The sequence below is a fragment of the Schistosoma mansoni genome (genome assembly GCF_000237925.1).
Source record: "Schistosoma mansoni, WGS project CABG00000000 data, supercontig 0160, strain Puerto Rico, whole genome shotgun sequence".
Lineage (NCBI taxonomy): Eukaryota > Metazoa > Platyhelminthes > Trematoda > Strigeidida > Schistosomatidae > Schistosoma > Schistosoma mansoni.
In genome coordinates, this window is record NW_017386051.1 from 41,248 (window position 1) to 60,463 (window position 19,216).

General features: G+C 37.6%; 1 protein-coding gene and 1 non-coding gene across 2 annotated transcripts; one reads left to right on the plus strand and one right to left on the minus strand.

The window, feature by feature from the left end:
* Positions 1-726: 726 nt before the first annotated feature.
* Smp_174490 (hypothetical protein) lies at positions 727-18,731 on the minus strand. Its single transcript, XM_018797932.1, has 7 exons — positions 18,681-18,731; positions 17,177-17,257; positions 16,879-17,130; positions 16,635-16,835; positions 8,966-9,202; positions 4,163-4,500; positions 727-1,626 (listed from the first exon to the last, which is right to left on the minus strand). Exons 1-7 carry the CDS (start codon positions 18,714-18,716, stop codon positions 1,164-1,166), a joined length of 1,608 nt encoding a protein of 535 aa, XP_018646748.1. The 5' UTR covers positions 18,717-18,731; the 3' UTR covers positions 727-1,163.
* Smp_tRNA_01160_Asp_GTC.1.1 lies at positions 1,818-1,888 on the plus strand. Its single transcript has one exon. It is a non-coding gene (tRNA).
* Positions 18,732-19,216: the final 485 nt, after the last annotated feature.

Sequence of the window (19,216 nt, forward strand, 5' to 3'; positions counted from 1 at the left end):
GATTAGTGACTCACATTGCAACTTGATCGACAGTTCGGCCTGCATCAAAGGACCAACTACACATGAGATGTGTCACTATTCAATGATTAATCAATTACTAGCCAATTTTCCACAATTCAACACCGTTGTTCGTAAGAAGAGATCTCTAAAAGTTTCAAATACTACATATTCAGCGAAATTCACTTGAAATATAAAATATCCAACATATCCTAGATCCTGGAGCCCATATGCGCCATTGGTTTGGAATCAGGGTTTTCCAACTTCCCTATGTGGACTCACCATGTCCACCAACCTGGTTAAAGCGCCGGACATTCGCTTTTCGTCCTCTCAATTTCGTAAACAACGCTCCCGCCACGAGAAGGCAGTGAGTAGGACTTCCCTGCCAGAGAGTATATCGGCGTGGCCATGTGAGAGCATTTCGAGAGGGAGAGTGGCCCCTCCTCACTCTCGGCCGTACCAAGGTATCTGGGGGCTCACGTGTCTCCTGAAGCATTAGAAAGAAGGCGCGAAAGGAGAATAAAAGCTTTACTCCAAGATCAGTTTGTTTACAGAAAGACGTAGGTATTTTATTTTTAGTATTACACCTGACCAATAAACATGGAGACTTCTGAGAGACTGTCAAATTTAATAACAGCGTAGATGACTATCCAAATCAGCCTGACGTGTACCCTATCGACTTTTATTTTCCTTAAAAATTCTCTAGCAACTTCTATTGAATAATAAAATCAAGAAAATGTTTTCGTATTTCCCTAACTCCTTAACACTACAATAAAGAATTCTTTAAGGATTTTAATAAATCAATGAAGAAATATAAATTTGAAAGAGAAAAAAAATTTATTGTAATAATCTAAAATTATCTAAAAATGTGTTGATTAGGGACCGGGTAATAAATGTGTTCGTAATAATAATAATAATATCGATGATGATGAACACCGGGGATGAATATGGACACCAAAAAACATCAACATGGTGGAGACGATGATGCTTGAATTGTTATAAGTAATAAATAAATATAAGAATTTAGTTTTATTCCAAAAAAAAATAATAATCATATCAAAGTATAATAAGTTCTCTTTGATGAACAGTTGTTAGTAGTATCAGTAGTGTTAGTAGTAGTAGTAGTAGTAGTAACGTACAATTTAATCATTGGATGTTTGTTTTTTCTAATAATCTTTTGTAATAGATTTATATGGAGGTGGATAATTATTCCAATTCATAGTAGACATATTGTTATTTGGTAAATAATCATTTTCATTAGTTATAGTATGATAATTATTACTGATTAGTTCATGATTGGGTTGACTAACTAATTTCTCATACTGATATGGTTCAACTATACGATTATCATTTATGGAGGATAGTTCTTGTGCTACTATTGGTGAGTAACTATTAACAGCTTCATTATTACTATTATTATTATTACCAATACTAGTTAATTCAGATATTCTTTGATAATGTCTACGTTGTATTCGACGTATTACAAAAACACTACCAATTGAGCCAACAATAATCAATAATCCACAAATAAACGCTGAAATAATCGAATTTTTGTTGCTGGTATTGTTGTCATTATCGTCATCATTTGATGGTATAATATCCGGATCACCTATACCGGCAATGAAAATCCTATACGACATAATGATGCAAAAAGGAAAAAAAATGAAAAGGGGTTAAAACGAAACAAAACTAAAGGGAATTAAACAAAAAATGAAGAGAGAACAAAAAAGGATTTTCTTAAGGTAGTAAGATGATAATTTTTTTTTCTTGATTAAACTCATCGTAGGCGAGATATTAAAATTGTTAACTAAATGCGATATTCCTCGATTGTATAGTGGTGAGTATCTCCGCCTGTCACGTGGAAGGCCCAGGTTCGATTCCCGGTCGAGGAGTCGGTTTATGTGGGGGGAGGGCAAAATCCGACTCACACGTCCTCGTCATGCCTCCTCCTGGATTAATGGGACTGTTTCCATGAACTAACGTGAGCGGTTAATCGCGGGTGGTCGAGATCGGCCTAATCAACCACTCTACCAATACCCGAAAACGATTACGAATGCTACAAGGAGTCATTGCATAACTATTGAGGGTTCAAAAAAAGTGGTTAAATAAAAAATGAGTCTGCCCAAAAAAATAAAAACAAAAAGGCAAAAAATGGGTTGTGAGAGTTATTTAATGGTTCTGAGTAAGCAGTGCAAAAACAGCTATCCCACCCCGATAGTTGTGCCGTGATTCGATGTAGCACTCTTCTCCAAAAGGGCCTACTAGGCTTCACCATTCTATATGGCTGGAAGGGGTTAACTAAAGGATAAGTATACTTTGCTGAACAGTATGTTGATTATGAAACATGATCTATGAAAGTAGAAGATGGATGTAGATTGAATGGTTCGATAATGAGTGGTGACGTATCATAGAACAATCGGATGAGCATTTTTTCCAATTTAAAAGAAAGATGCTAGGTAAATGTGATAAGTCGGTTTATGGGAAAGTATAATATTTTTTTTATTCATAACTGAAGTGGTTGGAACTTGTAGTGTGTAAGCATAACTATAGTCTACCTTCATACTTGATGTTTGTCGGTGTAAGAGTAGTTTGGAAGAAAGCTTGAGGGTGGCGAAACTAAAACTTGACACCAGACCATGAAGTCAACAACTTATGATATAAGTTACGATTGTAAGTGCAAACTATCTGGTTGAGTTCCGAACGACTATCGTAATCATTAGTTGAGGATATTCGACCATATGGCATAGAAATTATCACAATGATCCAGATACATATATTGTCTTATTCGAGATTGTGATTTCTAATATTCTTCTACATATACGTTATCATTTTGCTTTCCTTATTTATATATTTTTAATATTCAATCTTCGATTGCTTTGCTATTCATGTTGTTAAACTTATCGTGTTGATATGAAATGGCAACTTAATTTACTGTGTATTATTGTACCAGATTGTACGTCTACCATTGGCTGACTATCTGAAATTAAGGTTAATACGTCTCCGAACACGTGAAAAATCACCTTTTCCATAGAACAATTCTGTAAATGACAACATAGTGTAAGATCATTCAAGTGGTGATTGGAATTAATCCTAAAGTAATTACACTTGATTTATATACTATAAGCGAATATTACATTCAGTACAATCGACTAGGTCTAATACACAATGCCAATTCTAAAGCTACTCACATTTCTAATTATGTGAGTAGCACATTTGTTTGTTTCATTTAACTCTGTCAAACATTCTTTTTCAGGTTTTGTTATTCAATTATCCAAGCGTTGATAACTTGCAGTGAGATGTCATCATTCCATTTAGAAAATACACATAACATAGTTCTGTTAGATAAATACTCTAATAAAATTCAGTCTTTTAATCACCTTGGGTAACAATGCAAGCACGTTTGGAGTTCGGTTCTTATACCTTAAATACAAACTGTTACTTCCGAACTAGTCCGAACCAACGAATAAATTAATGATAAAAAGTGTACTAGCTAAACGCATCGACCAATTTACTTATCTTAAAAATTTCATCAGCCCTGCTGAGTTGGTGTCTAATGGAATCTGAGCGTATATTCATAAAGCCCGGTTACATTTTGCGGATTTGCGTCAGCTGCGTTATAGTCTAAATGTCCATCTTTTAATTAAAGAATTAATGTAATTGATAAGTTTGATGAACAGTGGTAATAACTCAAACGAACTTTATTGAACACTTGATATAACATCTCCATTCTCCTCTAGCCCTCGATAATACTATACATTAGTTCGTTCTGTTATTTTACGGCTTTGAAACGTGGTGTTTGGAAAGCAAGGATATGCCTAGGTTACTAGTATTTAAATACAGATGTCTTTGAAGCACTGATCGCATTCATTTAAAGCACCGAATCATCAATGATGAATTTAAGTACATAGTACTAGGTAGAGATAGTAAGTTGATGGGGCGACGAATTTCCATCAGTTAAGGTAGTTAGGATAAGTGTAATGTATATCCAGCGACCGCTTATCTCAATGAGAGGTGAATTACGACTAAGTTGTAAGAAATCTAAGGGCGTTCAAACCGAGACGAGACATCACCCCATGAAATCACTGACTGTTAAACTAATCAGTAAAGGTAGATGCATATTATTCAGCTCAAGTTTCCACAATAATCAAATAATAAATAAGCTTACCACGATGAATAATTTGTGTTAGTATAGTAATGTTTCGAATGAGGACTGCCTAAATTTATAATTTGTTCACGTACAGCAACGTGATTTTCAGTTGATTGATCATGAATTTGATCAAATCGATCACCATACAAAGCGAATGGTAAACCGAAATGATATGATTTTGTCTTAACATAACGATTGTCAATAGGCCGGGCAGTACCAAGTCGAACTAATTGAGCCTGAATATTTTGAGGATCGATCCAATAAGCTGCAGGAAATTGTAAGTATGCATTGGGCCGTGTAGATTGAATTACTTTATTATCTTTTGATACTTCCAATCCTAATTGGATAAATGGTGACTGGGAAATATAATATGAAATAAAATGAATTAATAAATGAATTGTGTTATTGTCATACTCTCCTTACTGTAGACTAATAGTTGACCTATCAACTGTTACTATACTTTATTTCCTAATTATTATTAAACAATCATGTACCATTTGTTTTGTTCTCTGTCAGTTATGATATCATTGTTTAAAGTGTGATATCTTATTTGATGTACTATACCAGTTTAATAATCTGTGTATATGAAGTAATGAGTGTTTGAGATAGTTGTTAGTTGTGCTGACTGACTGGTGACTTCTTTACAGAGAGAGCCAATAGGATTGTAGCTTATGTTGACTTAAGGTTGACAACAGTCCAGTTTAGAACGTACAGTTGGTCAAGTCTAAAATGTTAAACTATAGATGGAATAGTAGACGCTGGATAAAAAAAATCATAGTTGGAATTCCGATTACTGAATGCAGTACGTGATAGTCATTAGTGTCTCAAGAGATAATAGACAAACAAGAGGTAATCCATCAACAAACTATCCAAAATACTAATTTCCATGAAATCATTCTTAGCTTTGGATTGTATGTTGAAAGTACATCGTGAAACTTATGTCTTTAGATAGTATTTTGCAGTAAAGAGTGATATGAGAATTGATATTTCCAATATAGTAATATAAGAAGTAGATTGTCCCTGTATATAAGTATAGGAGTGGGTAAGTACTTTTTATTAGCCGGTAGACCTTAGCAATGTCCACAATTTAATTTGCAAGATGATAATTCATAGGACTTTTTAATCATGAGTTAAATTATCCCCTTTTGTAATAATAAATACTACTGATCAATGTGAGAGAGAACTCTATATAGCATTAATAGCCATCTTATTATATTCTTTGATAAGAATCCTTACATGGAAAAGTGGAACAACTGTTCAATGGTTAAAGATATTCAACTTTCAATCACTAAATGACAAATTCGCAAACACTATTCTCTCATATTACTACTACCGTTTCAGAAACCAGATTGTAAGTATAACTAATACCAAATACTTGATATGTAACATAAAACTAAGTGTGTAGTATATGCTACTTAAGTCGATAGATGTAAGTAGTATGTGGCACCAATCGAAGGTGGAATGCATGCCAGCAGATTGAGAAGATTCAATTGAAGAGAACAGAAAGTGATTGTATTAACAACAGAATTCAGGGAATCATGAAGCATATAAAGAACAATTGATGGAAGATGTGCAGACGATGTATTTAATGTATGGTTTTCATATTTTACAAAGATATTCCGAAATAAATTGGCCACCCCTGCCAAGTCCCGTTCGCCACATTTGAGGTCACTGCCAAACGGAGGGCGGAGAGAGTGCAGTTCTGCGGACGCTATCACAGAGTTGGAAGGGAAGTTGCCAGCTGAGGTAGTCTCGTGCAGGGAGGGATGGCGTTGGCTGTAGCAGTTGCTGTCGACGGAGAGAAGCAGTGGGACGGTGCGGCTACTGGGCGGACATCGAATGTTGATAGCTCAGTGGGTCGCTGGAGCGCAGGTGTTAGACATTCCTGGTGCTGGGTGGACATCGGATTTAGATGACTCGGGAGGTCGACGGAGCTACGACCGGCGGATTCGACATTTTGACGAGGAGCGTGGCACAGACTGTGGTAAAGAATAAAGTGGCATGGAGAGCAGAACAATCACAGGAGCGAACGTTTAAAGAGGGGACGAGTGTGGTGTATGCTACTAATGTTTGCATATATAAGTAACATGTAACACCAGTCGAAAGTGGAACGTCTGCGACAAGAAGTTTAAGAAGATTGAAAGGAAGAAAAGACAGAAGGAAACTGAAGGCAATCAAGATAACAACAGGAATGAAGAAATAATGAAGCTTATAAAAGACAATTCAAAGAAGATGTGCGAAGATGTACGATTTTCACATTTTAATAAACCACTGTGCGATTATGCAATGAAGTTTAAATTGGTCTTCCTCCAACTGACTGTTCATTCATCACAAGTGTACATGAACCTGTATACTTGAATGAATTATAAACATTAATATTTAATGGATTTCATTATTGATATCTCTTGGCATTTTTACTCCTTTTTGATCAATACTTTATTTATCTAGTTCACAGTTAACTTATACAAACGATGTTCGCTGAGTGATATAACTGAATAGTGACTACATTGAATGAAGAAAACTCTAAATGTCACTGATTCGTTGCTTCATTTATTATGTTACTTTGTGGCGTTTTCGAAGGACCATTTTATACTATATATATATGCTTGGGTTGTGTGTTTGGTTAGATCGTGGAACATAACTTTCCCTCATTTGGACCTGGTTTTCTCCCCCTAGTTAGCAGGGCTGAGACGCCTCAGAATAGTTTAGCTTTTCTTGTCGTTGTGTTGCTGATCCCTCATTCCCTTCGCCGAATTTAGGTGATTTCGTAATCTCTCCAAATATAGCAATCTAAATGCAAAATGTTGCTACAAGACTGATCTGGCTTAACGTCTGAACTAATAATTATAGAAAGTGAAGCAACTGGAGATGATCACTTTACTTCACCTTTGGTGGGTTGATGTGTGATGTAATCTCAGCACGACATCAGAAACTTCGGTTGGTTTTTACGAACTTGTATCGTCTATGGCATAGGCAAGATATTCATTTACAGATTAAAGAACGAGTATACTCCATAGCAGTTTGTTCCATTCTATTCAATAGCTGTGAAATGTGACCTTTAAAAATACAGGATACGTGTAGATTACTAATATTCGAATATAGGTATCTTCGAAAGATTACTCGTATATTTTGAGACCATCGGGTTAGAAATTCTGAGGTTAGATACATAATACCGACTAAGTATGGAGAGTTAATTGATGAGGTAATGAATTTTTATTCACTAAAATGGTTACGATATGCATTACGTAAGCCCACCCACCGACTACCTTGATGTGAGATGATAGATGTTGTAGGAGTATGTGAAAGAAAGCTAGGGTCGCCCAAACTACCAAGTCCATGGAAATACTGATTGAACCAAGTAGACGAGTCCAGATTACTTGGTGGGGGTCCGTGTGATTACCGCAATGGTTACAGACTTAAAATGACGTAACTCAAAATCATTCGAAACGGGGCAGATGCCTTCAATCATTGCTTTACCTTAGATACTAAATTTATAAATTCCTGGTAAAAAATTCTTTTATTTCACTAATCTATGTTTTCTACTCGAATTGTATCTTTGATACTCATTCTTTCCTATCACCATTATTACTGTTATTAATACCTCTACTACTCTGTGATTCGTGCGGCGCATATATATATGGTGCCCTCTTGTGCCAATGTTTATGTGTTTAAATAATAATAAATAATAATAACTACTCTGTGATACGGCCTAACAATTTCAGCTTGCCATGCTAACGAGATGTGGTAACTTAAACTAATGTATATATGTGGCCAGGTTTTATGTTGTGTAAGACTAACAATTTAAGTGACTCGGCATTATATTATTGAATGTTTATTGGTAGCAGTAGTGGTTGGTTAAATGCATTCAGTAGGAACCATGGATTTAAATCTCTTTAATTGGTTGGCAATTGTCAGCAGTAAAGCTGCATGCATTTGCGATCTTTTTAGAGAACTACTACTTCCATCATGAGCTTTTAATCCAGGAAGTTGCCGAATATCGCAAACACATATACGATTGTTGGATCATTCAAAGGTCAAGTAATAATATGTACATATAAAATAATTAATATAGAATGAGAACACGATATACAGGCACCTACTATCACTAATAATTATTTATGAAAAAAAAAATATTTTAAGTTTTAACTTTTGATCTTTCTAAAGCATCAAGAGTAATAGGAACCGATTGACAACAATCGCATTAATCCATCCATCTTTGCTTATAATGCTTGTGAATTAGGGCTATAACGAAGCAAGCCGCACAGGATGCACATATGTTAATAAGATTGATGAATTGCAATCCTAAACATCAATAGGAAGATTTAAACAAACAATTAATTAAAACTTCACCCATTACACAAGCTGGTGGTTATCAGGACTCAGTAGCTAAGTCGATAACGCGATGGAGTTTGAAGCGAACAGCACTAGCTTCGAGTCCCGGAGTGAACATCAACTCCGAGATGCAGGTACATCTGGTTGACGAGTCCAAAATAGGACGAAACTCGCGTCCTAGATTCCACTGCTAATCACCATTCATCTTTGCTTATAATCTTATCCAATGTTATACTCAATAATAATAAATAAGGAGTCATTTGTCAGAATCGAAATGAGACCGATCATTGTACCATACTGTGAGCTAACTGAATCTGGAAATGTATACCAGTAGACGCTGACACAGTGGTTTTAACAGAGTTTTCTTTTGTAATACATTATTGAAGAATCTTCCATTAAAATGAAACTGTTTACATAAATACAAAAAAATTATTGAAAAAATAAAAAAAATACATCCCAATGATAAGTAGTAGTAGTAGTTTAACATACTTTTATTTTGCCTAAAGGACCATCTTCACAATATTTTTGAATAGTTGTTTTATTCCAATAATATGAATTGTCCATAAGTGAATGATTAGAAAAAATTAATAGAACAGGTGAAAAATTATCATTTGAATTGATTACTTCAACTTTGTCCAATGTTAATTCAATTAAAATACTTAAAGCATTCTCAATACAATAATACATTTGTTTATGTGGTTGTTCCGTTGTTTTGTACACTTTAAACTGATAAGATATAAAAAGAGAGAAAGAGAGAGAATAAAAAACACAAAGAATATGTATATTTAGTGAATGTTATTGATTTTTTTTCAAATATTTTGATGGAGTTTTGTTGTGTGAACTGGATGGTTTAGTCGTGGAGCTTTCATCGTTATTCCGTACGACATCATCAGCACCAATATAAACTAATTCTAGTTAAATCAAGCAATTATTTAGTCAATGTAGAACCTGATAAATTTATGCACGACAACAATAAAAGTTGAGAAGAAACAAATGAATTCACAAAGTACTGTAGGTGTATACACTCTCTGTTTGTCCTTAAACCGTGAGATTAAAATCGCTTTATAACTTTATTTCTACGGACCAATTCCTTCTTCCTGTATTATATCCATATACACAATCCTTCTTTTATATATTACTACCATTGAAGTAACTACTTCTATGAATTTGTTCATCTTGTTGTGCTAATGAGGTGTGGCACCTTGGACCGATGCCCAAACCGAAACTAGTGGTTTTTTTTAGGGGGCCACACCCTGAACCTTTGACATAAAAGTCTAATCCACAAAGCAGTGGAGCAACGTAAGGATATGAAGTCCCATGGTAGCCGGTGACCAACAACAGGTTGATACGCCATTTGTTCCTTTAGGATCCTGGAGCCCATGTGAACCATAGGTCTGAAATAAAGATTTTCCAACTCCCCTAGGTTGATCCTCCGTATCCACCAACCCAGCCACAATATTTATGGACTTGAAACTGTTGAGCCTAATGATGAAGTTATTGAAAGCAATTATTCGCTCGAATATTCTTTAATTTTGAATATTCCGTGAGGATTTTGAATTTTCATTTTGACGAGAAACAATGCACACAAATGTCTACTAAAGTTATGAAAAAACTGAAATTTAAGAATTGGTAGACAAACCATTTATTATTTATTTATTTATTTAAACACATATATATTGGTACAAAGGGCACCAGATACATATGCGCCACACAAAATAATGAAAGTAGGAAGAGAAGGGATGAGAAGATAAGGCGGACTAAAATGTACAACCAGAAGACTCTTTCAGTTAAGAAAGTTAGAACCACTCTTTATGTAGAAAGTAAAAGAAGGTTGCAGGAGGATCGCCACTGGCTTCTATTCTGAGCCATATCTGATAACGTCTCTAGCCACTGTGTTGCACCATCTCTCGGACCCCAGCCAGAGAGTCGTGAAGGACCAACAGAAGCTAGCCCTTTGCAGCTTTCTTTCATACCACGACACCATGTCATACACTGACCTCCTCTCCGCTTTTTCCAACCAGTCCCAGAGTCGGCAAATAATGCACGACGTGGAAGTCTGTCTCTGGGACGACATTCGTAAAACATGTCCGAGCCACCGAAGTCGGTGTTTCAAGATGGTGACACCAATTGAATTATCGTCTCTGCGCCCGAACACACGATGCCGAACCTCTGCATTACTAACATGGTGTTGCCACTGGATGTCAGCAATCCTTCGGAGACAACGATGATCGAACACAGAGAAACGTCTAACATCCTCAACTCGGAGAGGCCAGGTTTCACAAGCATAGAGCAAAACTGCTCTCACCGACGCATTGTAGATCCGACCTTTTACAGCCAGACTAACATCACGATGGCGCCAAAGATGGCCCAGATTGGCATAAGCCGCTCTGGCTTTCATTATACGTGCATCAATCTCATCACTCACGCAACCACCAGCACTTATATAGCTACCTAGATACACGAACTTCTCAACTACTTCAATCTGCTCACCATCCAGGGTGAGTACAGGATGAGAATCCTGCCAGTCTTGTAGGAGTACTTTGCACTTGGAGGGTGCAAAGCACATGCCGTACCTGCGGACACTGATTGCCAACTGATTAAGTATGGATTGCATGGCTTAGGTATTATCGCACAGTAAGACAATATCACCCGCATACTCAAGGTCGAGAAGTTGTTCTCCAGGCAACAGATCCACACCGCCATTACTTACATCCATCAGAGCTGTTCCCAGAATGTCATCGATGGCAAACTTGAAGAGGAATGGTGAGATCGGGCAACCCTGCCTAACCCCACTGCTCGAATGGAACAAGGGAGAAAGGTGGTTGTATGCCCTCACTCTGCCTGAGGTGTTCGTATACAGGGCCTTTAAGATGTTAATAAACTTCTCAGGCACACCCTTCTTCAATAGACAATCCCAGAGAACAGTCCTGTCCAACGAATCGAAGGCAGCCCTGATATCAAGAAACACTACGATTGTTGGCCTGCGATAAGTATGATGGTGTTCTAACATTTGGCGGAGGGTGAAGATATGATCAATGCATCCTCGACCAGAACGAAAACCAGCCTGCTCCTCGCGATTCAATCGTTCTCGGGTTTTAAACAACCTACGAAGAATGACAGAAGCCAATAGTTTGGACGCAATTGGAAGTAGACTCATCCCCCGATAGTTGTTACAGGAACAACGTGAACCCTTTTTAAAGATAGAGACGACTATTGACTCATTCCATGATGTTGGAACACTTTCTAGCTCCCAAACCTTTGCAAACAACACCGTCAGTTCCTTAGCCAGAAAGTCACCACCATCTTTAAAAAGAGCCGGAGGTAACTCATCTGGGCCCGGTGATTTGTAGCGCTTCAAGAGTTGGAGTTCCTTGCGGACTTTCGCCTCATTTGGTGGATCAGTCGTCACCGGTCATGGGGGGCAGGACAAACTGGTAGATGTTGCCGGAGCAGCAGGCCAGTTGAACTGCCCTTCGAAAAATTCTGCCCATCGTCCGAGAAGTCGAGAGATGTTAGTGATTGGCATCCCGTCATCCTCGTAGATTGTTTCACTCACACCAGACTTCTTGCTGCCAGTGGCTCGGATGAGTTGGAAGAGCTTCTGGCAGTTATCAGATGCAGCTGCTGCTTCCATCTCATTAGCACGCTGCGACCACCAGGCTTCTCCGTCCTTACGCAAGCTTTGCCCAATTTTACTACGTAACAGCCTTCGTTTGTGGTCATACTCACGGTCACCCGGAGTAGACCGACGGGCTTCGATCAGTTGTAGGGAGCCAGAAGAAACCCAGTGCTTATAAGCGGGACGTTTCGCGAAGCCGCAAGCGGCTTCACTCGTCATTTTCATGGCGTCATGAAGATACAACCAATGCTCATCTATACTTTTCGGTGGGATGGTAGCTAGCCTAGAAGCTAGCTCCGCTCGATACTTACTTGCAACAGAAGTTGCAGCCAGTTTACTAACATCAATCAGTTGATGGCGGTCAATTCTTCGGCCACTGAAAAGTAAGGTAAGATTGGCGCAGACCAGGGCATGATCAGACTCCAGATAGGTACTCCAAAAGGAGCGGCAGCCTTGTACACAACCACGCCAGCGGTAGCTGATCGCGATGTGATCAATCTGAGTCCAGGCTTGAGATGCAGAGGGAGGACGCCAGGTGGCATAACGGCGATGACTCTGCCAGAAGTTAGTTCTAGCCAGAAACAGGTTGTGGTCTGTGCACAGTTGCAGCAAACGGTCCCCGTTATCTGTCCTGCGACCAATAAGTCCCCATTGGCCACCTAAACGACTCTCTTCTGTGCCTAGACGCCCGACCTGAGCATTCAAGTCTCCGGCTAATACTACAATATCTGTCGAACGCGCTTTCTGGAGAAGAACTGTTAACTGGTGGTAAAACTCATCCTTGATTGCATCCGGGCTGCAATCTGTAGGGGCATAGGCGGAGATGACGAAGAGACACCGATTCTCACGCCGATTTCTTCTCACTTTGATGGAACTTTCTAATCTAACAGCACATAACCGACTGTTAATGGAGATCCAATCGATTAGTGCTGCCTCAGCTCTAGCGCTTAGTGCAACACCAACACCAGCAAGACCAGACGAAGATGCCACAGAGTCCCCGGATAAGTGCACGTGAAACAAGCTTTTCGAAGCAACAGATGGAGAGCGAATTTGTAGTACTTCACTAGTCTTGAATACGGGTCTCGGATAGACAACAAACATCAACATTAGGACTTTCCAAAGACATAGCCAGCCCCATCTGTTGTCCGATCTGCATTAGTGTGCGAACGTTGAAGGAAGCCAGCTTGAACGGCGTACGTGGTTTCAGAAAGACTGCTTCAGTATTCGTAATCGGTGGAAGCATTCACTTTCAACCAGATGGTGACTGGAGATCGTTTAGATGGGACAGAGTTTCCACCATGGGCGAGCTACTGCATAAGTTGGAAAGGAAGGATACACAATTTGGGAATAAAGGGAGTAAAAAAGCGACGTAGTAAATAATAGTAATAATAATAATAATAACAATAATAATAATAATAATAATGGTAATAATAATAATAATAATGTAAATTGTCTTTCTTCTATTAGGAACGAGAGCAGTGTAGTTAGTGTAGTGCGTCATTTCATGTCATTTGTGTGTGGGCTGTGATACTGCCCGGGTGCCCAAACCGAAGCAGGCAAACCATTTATAGATATACATCATCCTTAATCTTTTACTGAACACCTATAACCATATACACTCCCAAATAATAATATAAACAGACAAATGTGATAATATTCTAGTGGGAAGAATTGGCATTGGTTAGGAAATAGTAACTTTAAGGATACATGACTGTCACTACAATTGAATAAACCATCAAGCATTGAGGAAGAGAAGAAAAGAAAAAAACCCATCGATAACCAGACTATTAAGTAGGAATATCAACTCTTCTGTTACTGATATTCATGACTACATTTTGATCAGATTTTTCTTAGTGTACATAAGCAATCTGTGGAGAACAACTCAAGCCTTTTTACTAACAATAATATAAACATCATTCCCGTTGAATAAGTCAGTAGTTTGCATCCAGTAGCTCAGTGATTGATGGATTAAACTTTTGAATCAAAGTTATCGAGTTTGAGTTTTAAGGTGAGTATCAACATTCGAATCTAGGTATATCTAACTGGCAAATCGCAAATAAGAAAAATAAAGCGTCATGGATTCCAATGTTAGCCACAATTTACTTATGTGAAATAACTAGTGATCTAATGGTTATATAGTTTTCCAGCCAAACTTACGTCCATGGGTTGAAATAACTATGTTCAGGGTACTTCTTGGTTTCCATAATAACCAGGTTGGTTAATTCCTGATATATGACGTCTTTAGGAATATTTTAAATTTAGAAAATTTACATATTACATTTTCTAGAGAAGGCACTGTAATGTTTCTGGATGCATAGGGGAAAAGATAAAACTCAGACAAGATGTTTTTGTGTGAAATATAAAGAAAATAAAAAAGCAAGAACATGAGATGAGCTACTGTGACTTTGGTCTGCCCATTGATTTTGTTCTTAGGGCTGTGGAGAAATTTGCCCCAGGACTAATAAACACTCTTAAGGAAGCTAGACTACTTAACGTAACCTTGAAACTGGATGAGTGAGTTCGATTGTGACGAATTTAGCTTTGCAGGCAGAAACTATCCTATCGGACCACAAATTATCTACCACACAGATGCTGATTAGTCAGCAGAAGAGATGGCTGTAGTTAGAAAAATCGTATCTCCAAATTAGGCAGAAATCTGAAGTTACCTTCAAAAAATGCATGAATAAATACATAGGCATATAAACTAGAAAACATAATAAAACAAAGTATGTGTACTAAAAGCAAAGGGTATAGAGGAAGAATCAGAATACCAAGCTTACGATCAACTTACAATGGGTTGAAAGTAGAACAAGATATGGCGACAGTTTATCAATCAGATGGAAATTCGACGTAAGGTAAATAAAGGAAACATAACCCAAATGTTCATAATTACGCATAAACAAATAAGGGTAGTGTCTCGAAAAATAGGTTGTCAAGTTTGTCAGTCTTTTGTTTTCCTTTTTATAAAATGATCATAATGAAAACACTGGAATCTAGTATATTTCGCCTCAAACAGTTGACGTGTTATCGACTGAGATTATCAGTCCAGATAGCCACTAACTTTTTTAACAGATCTAGATGATAACTGTAATAGTTTTGCCACTGTTACTGTTAATGATTGAAACAGATTAATCTTTATTGACCTATATGCATCCTAAGCTGATGGCTTGAATGTTTTGATCACGTCACAAGGTTTATTAGGATTAGATCTAAAAAAATCGTAATGGAATCCAGGATGCACTTTTAGTCCTCTGTTTGAGTCATCAGATAAATCTACCTGGAACACTTTCACTTTTTACCAATCTGAATTTAAAAAAGCATATTACTAGATACTTATATGAAAGCAAAATAAATGACAAACTACTTATAAGGCTTTGTATTTTTTCTCCTCGTTAACAGCCCCCAAATGCCCTGGTACGGCCGAGAGTGCGGAGAGTCCGCTCTCCCTCTCGAAATGCTCTCACATGGCCACGCGAGTATATAGCCTCTGCCAGGGAAGTCCTACTCACTGCCTTCTCGTGGCAACGATGTTGTTCACAAAAGTGAGAGGACGAAAAGCGAATGTCCGGCACTTTATCCGGGTTGGTGGACATGGCGAGTTCACCTAGAGGAGTTGGAAAACCGTGATTCCAAACCAATGGTGCACATGGGCTCCAGTATACTGAGAGAACGAATGGCGTATGAACCTATTGTTGGTCACCGGCTACCATGAGACTGCATCTCCTTAAGATGCTCCACTGCCTTGTGGACTGGACCTTCAGGTCAAAGGCTCGGGGTGTGGCCCCCTAAGAAAACCACCTGCTTCAGTCTGGGCACCTGGGCAGTATCACAGTCCTCACACAAATCAAATGAGATTTGTGAGGCGCATATTTATCTGGTGCTTTTTGTACCAATATTTATGTGTTTAAATAAATAAATAAATAATCCTCGTTAACAATGTAGAAGACTACAATTGACCTCTATCAAATTTCAATAAAAAGTGACTACATAACAACGCCTATTAAATCCTCTCAGCTGATGAACATATTTTAGTAAAGGTTAGAAAATTGCAGTCCTCACCACTAACAATGCAAAAATAGAAACCTTTGCAAATAAAATTTATCCTATTGCAGAATAATATATAAGAACTCTCGTCTAAATTAGAACGAATAGTTTCACAGTATTTGAGCGCCGAGTTGATGTAAGACATTAAATAGGAATAATATATTTGTAAAATCAAATTCATTCGCTGAGATTTTACAAATATATTATTCCTATTTAAAATTTATCCTAGTTACATAAACCAGAGATTACTTGGACACAATAGCTCAACAGATAATGTGTTGGTCGTTTCAGTTGAAATGTCAGCGTAAATATCAACATTGAGATGCTGACGTACCATAAGTAACATGAAACATATATCGAGGATTCCGCTAGTAGCTGTTACTCAACAAACTGTAGATAAATGATTAAGATAGGAAATAACACCCAGAAAACAAATTATATCTTGACCAAATATTGAATTATTTAAAAAAAATTAATTACTAAAAGTCAACATACACTCAGTTTGATAACACCGTCTATTTTCTCATGAGAATCTAACGATTGTCTAGCTTCATACTCGATAGTTATTTGATTATCCTTTGAATCATTCCTAAATGATGCAACTGTCCAATTTAAATTACTTCCTAAAAATGTCTCTGTTTGCTTTCCTGTGTCAGGAGCAATTGTTTCACCATTTATATCACGATATCGAATTATCTAATTTGAATAATAGAACATGAATTTCAAAAACAAATCTCACCCTATGTAATATTAATCCGTAAGATTGGATAGCATTATTAATGAAAACTGAATTCCTATAATCTAACGCATCATTACTGTCAAAACGGGAACAGTTCACAGAGACGATAGATTCTTCAGTAGTTTGTATTAATATTAAGGAAGGAGGATGATATTCACTGGCAGATATTAAAAACCATAATGTGTGTGTTTCATTCTTAACTGATATTTGATATAAATTTGTATTGTTGCAAAATGCTACATACGAAGTTATCTGAAATTATTTATTAGTAAAATTAGTATTATCGAATAAAACTTACGTCAAATGTAGACACAACAATATTTTGAATAATCAAAGTACAGGAATATAGTACTACAACCCAAATGTTGACTGAATACATCTAGAAAACAAGTGGGAAAAAGAAAATTCAGCTAACAACGATATTTAGGAAATATGAGGGCAAAGACCAAGAATATTTTCCATATATATATACATATATATATATATATATTTTATACGGAAAATCTGAATGTTAGATTGACAGTTGACACTAAATTGATCTCATAATATTTTCATCTGAATTATGGAGTCTTATCAATCCTAGTTAAGTTGACATCTAAAGAAATCGCAGCGTAAATTCAGAAAGATTGGTTGTCTATTGGCAAATTCCATCACTTGTGATACGTATTTAAACACAAACATTGGGACAAGGAGGTGCCAAATATATATGCGCCACACTTCGTCATTTGATTTGTGTGAGGGCCACGATACTGTTCGGGCGCCCAAACCGAAGCAGGTGGTTTCCTTAGAGGGCCACACCCCGAGCCTCTGACCTATTGACCTGATCTATGAGGCAATGGATCAACATTAGTAGATGCGGTCCCATGGTGGACGGTGATCAACATTAGGTTCACACACCATTTGTTCCTTCAGGATCCTGAAGTCCAGTGGGTGCATACTCATGGCCATGTGAGAGCATTTCGAGATGGAGAGTGGACTCTCCCCACCCTCGGTCGTATCAGGGTTTGGGGGGCTTCAGATTTAGATCTACTTAATAGAACTTCCGGGTTTTGTGAAGAGGTACGTTAGGCAGATTTTAAACCCATGGACTAATGTTCGAAAGACAAATGTATGAATAACACAGCTACATTTTTCATCACTCGTTGAAGATAACCAATATACAATTGATTCGAAGGCTCATTCCGTTGGGAAATGCTTTTCCAACTACATCAACACCCACGTACGCAAATCTATAACTCGATTTTCTGAGAATGGACTTAGTTTCGAAAGTGATTAACCATATGTTATTAAATTAGGTCCCTATTCTTTTATTTTACATCGGTTGATCACAAAGTTACTAAGCCACTAACTACTTACAACAAACCCCCAGACTGTTGATTAAACGACTGCTTATCTACTGTCGCCTGTTTATTTGACTAAAGCTTTCCAGTTATATTTAGCAGCTCAATAACATCAAGCACCAGAAGAAACTTTGTAGAGCACCTTGCAAGGTGCAAAGCATGCTTTGCATGGTCATCGTGATAGAGGCTCGTAGCAACGCTTATATGCAGCCAGTGAGTTTATTGTACACAGTGTGATCCCACTTGTTGCGTTTATCACACTACATTCCATGGTGAAACGGAAAGAAGCATGTGGGTTAACCGTATATGGTTATAACCGTCGCTATAACGATGTCTTGTTCACGCCATTTAAACTGATCGGCAAGCATATAGAAAGAGACGATATACAAAAAATTCCCTTAAGCACAGGGAAAAGAAAATGATTTTGGGAATAAACCAACCTCCCGATTTTAAAGAACCTACTTTCTTAGAATTAGGCCATTTAGAACTTTCCGCCATTTTTGTTTCGATGACCTTGATTCCACTCTCTCAAATGATTCAAATGGTTGAGGACGGAATAGAAGAAGCTTTCGCTTAACGGGCTTCCGCGTCTAGTAGCAGTGGATCAACAATACCTCCAGGCAAGAACCTAGGTATATGAACGATAATAGAGGAAAAAAAAGAATTTAGTAAATCAAAAGAATACGTTGTCCTTAGTCCTTAAGAATAAGTCAAGTTTCCTCTTAAACGACTCCTGGGAAGTCGCTTGGACTAGCTCAGTCGGCAACGAATTCCAGCATTTGACAACTTTTACGGAGTATAAGTTGTGTCTGCAGTCTGTTCTGCTATGTTGGGTCTCCAGTTTCTGGGTGTTACCTCTTAGGTTAGTGTTGTGACTAAGCTTAAGTAGATGTATAAAGGAATGACCAGAAGTGTTGAGGATACTGCAAGTCATAAGAAGGTCACCCCTAAGACGCCTATACTCTAACGGGTAAAGGTTAAGTGATTGGAGGCGCTCT

Excerpts from the sequence above, each read along its gene's own strand:
- Smp_174490 (XM_018797932.1), bottom strand. The coding sequence starts at position 18,716 with ATGGCGGAAAGTTCTAAATGGCCTAATTCTAAGAAA. Across the intron at positions 16,836-16,878 it reads ACGGATTAATATTACATAGG|ATAATTCGATATCGTGATAT; the intron begins GTGAGATTTGTT and ends TATTCAAATTAG. Across the intron at positions 1,627-4,162 it reads AACACAAATTATTCATCGTG|GATTTTCATTGCCGGTATAG; the intron begins GTAAGCTTATTT and ends TATGTCGTATAG.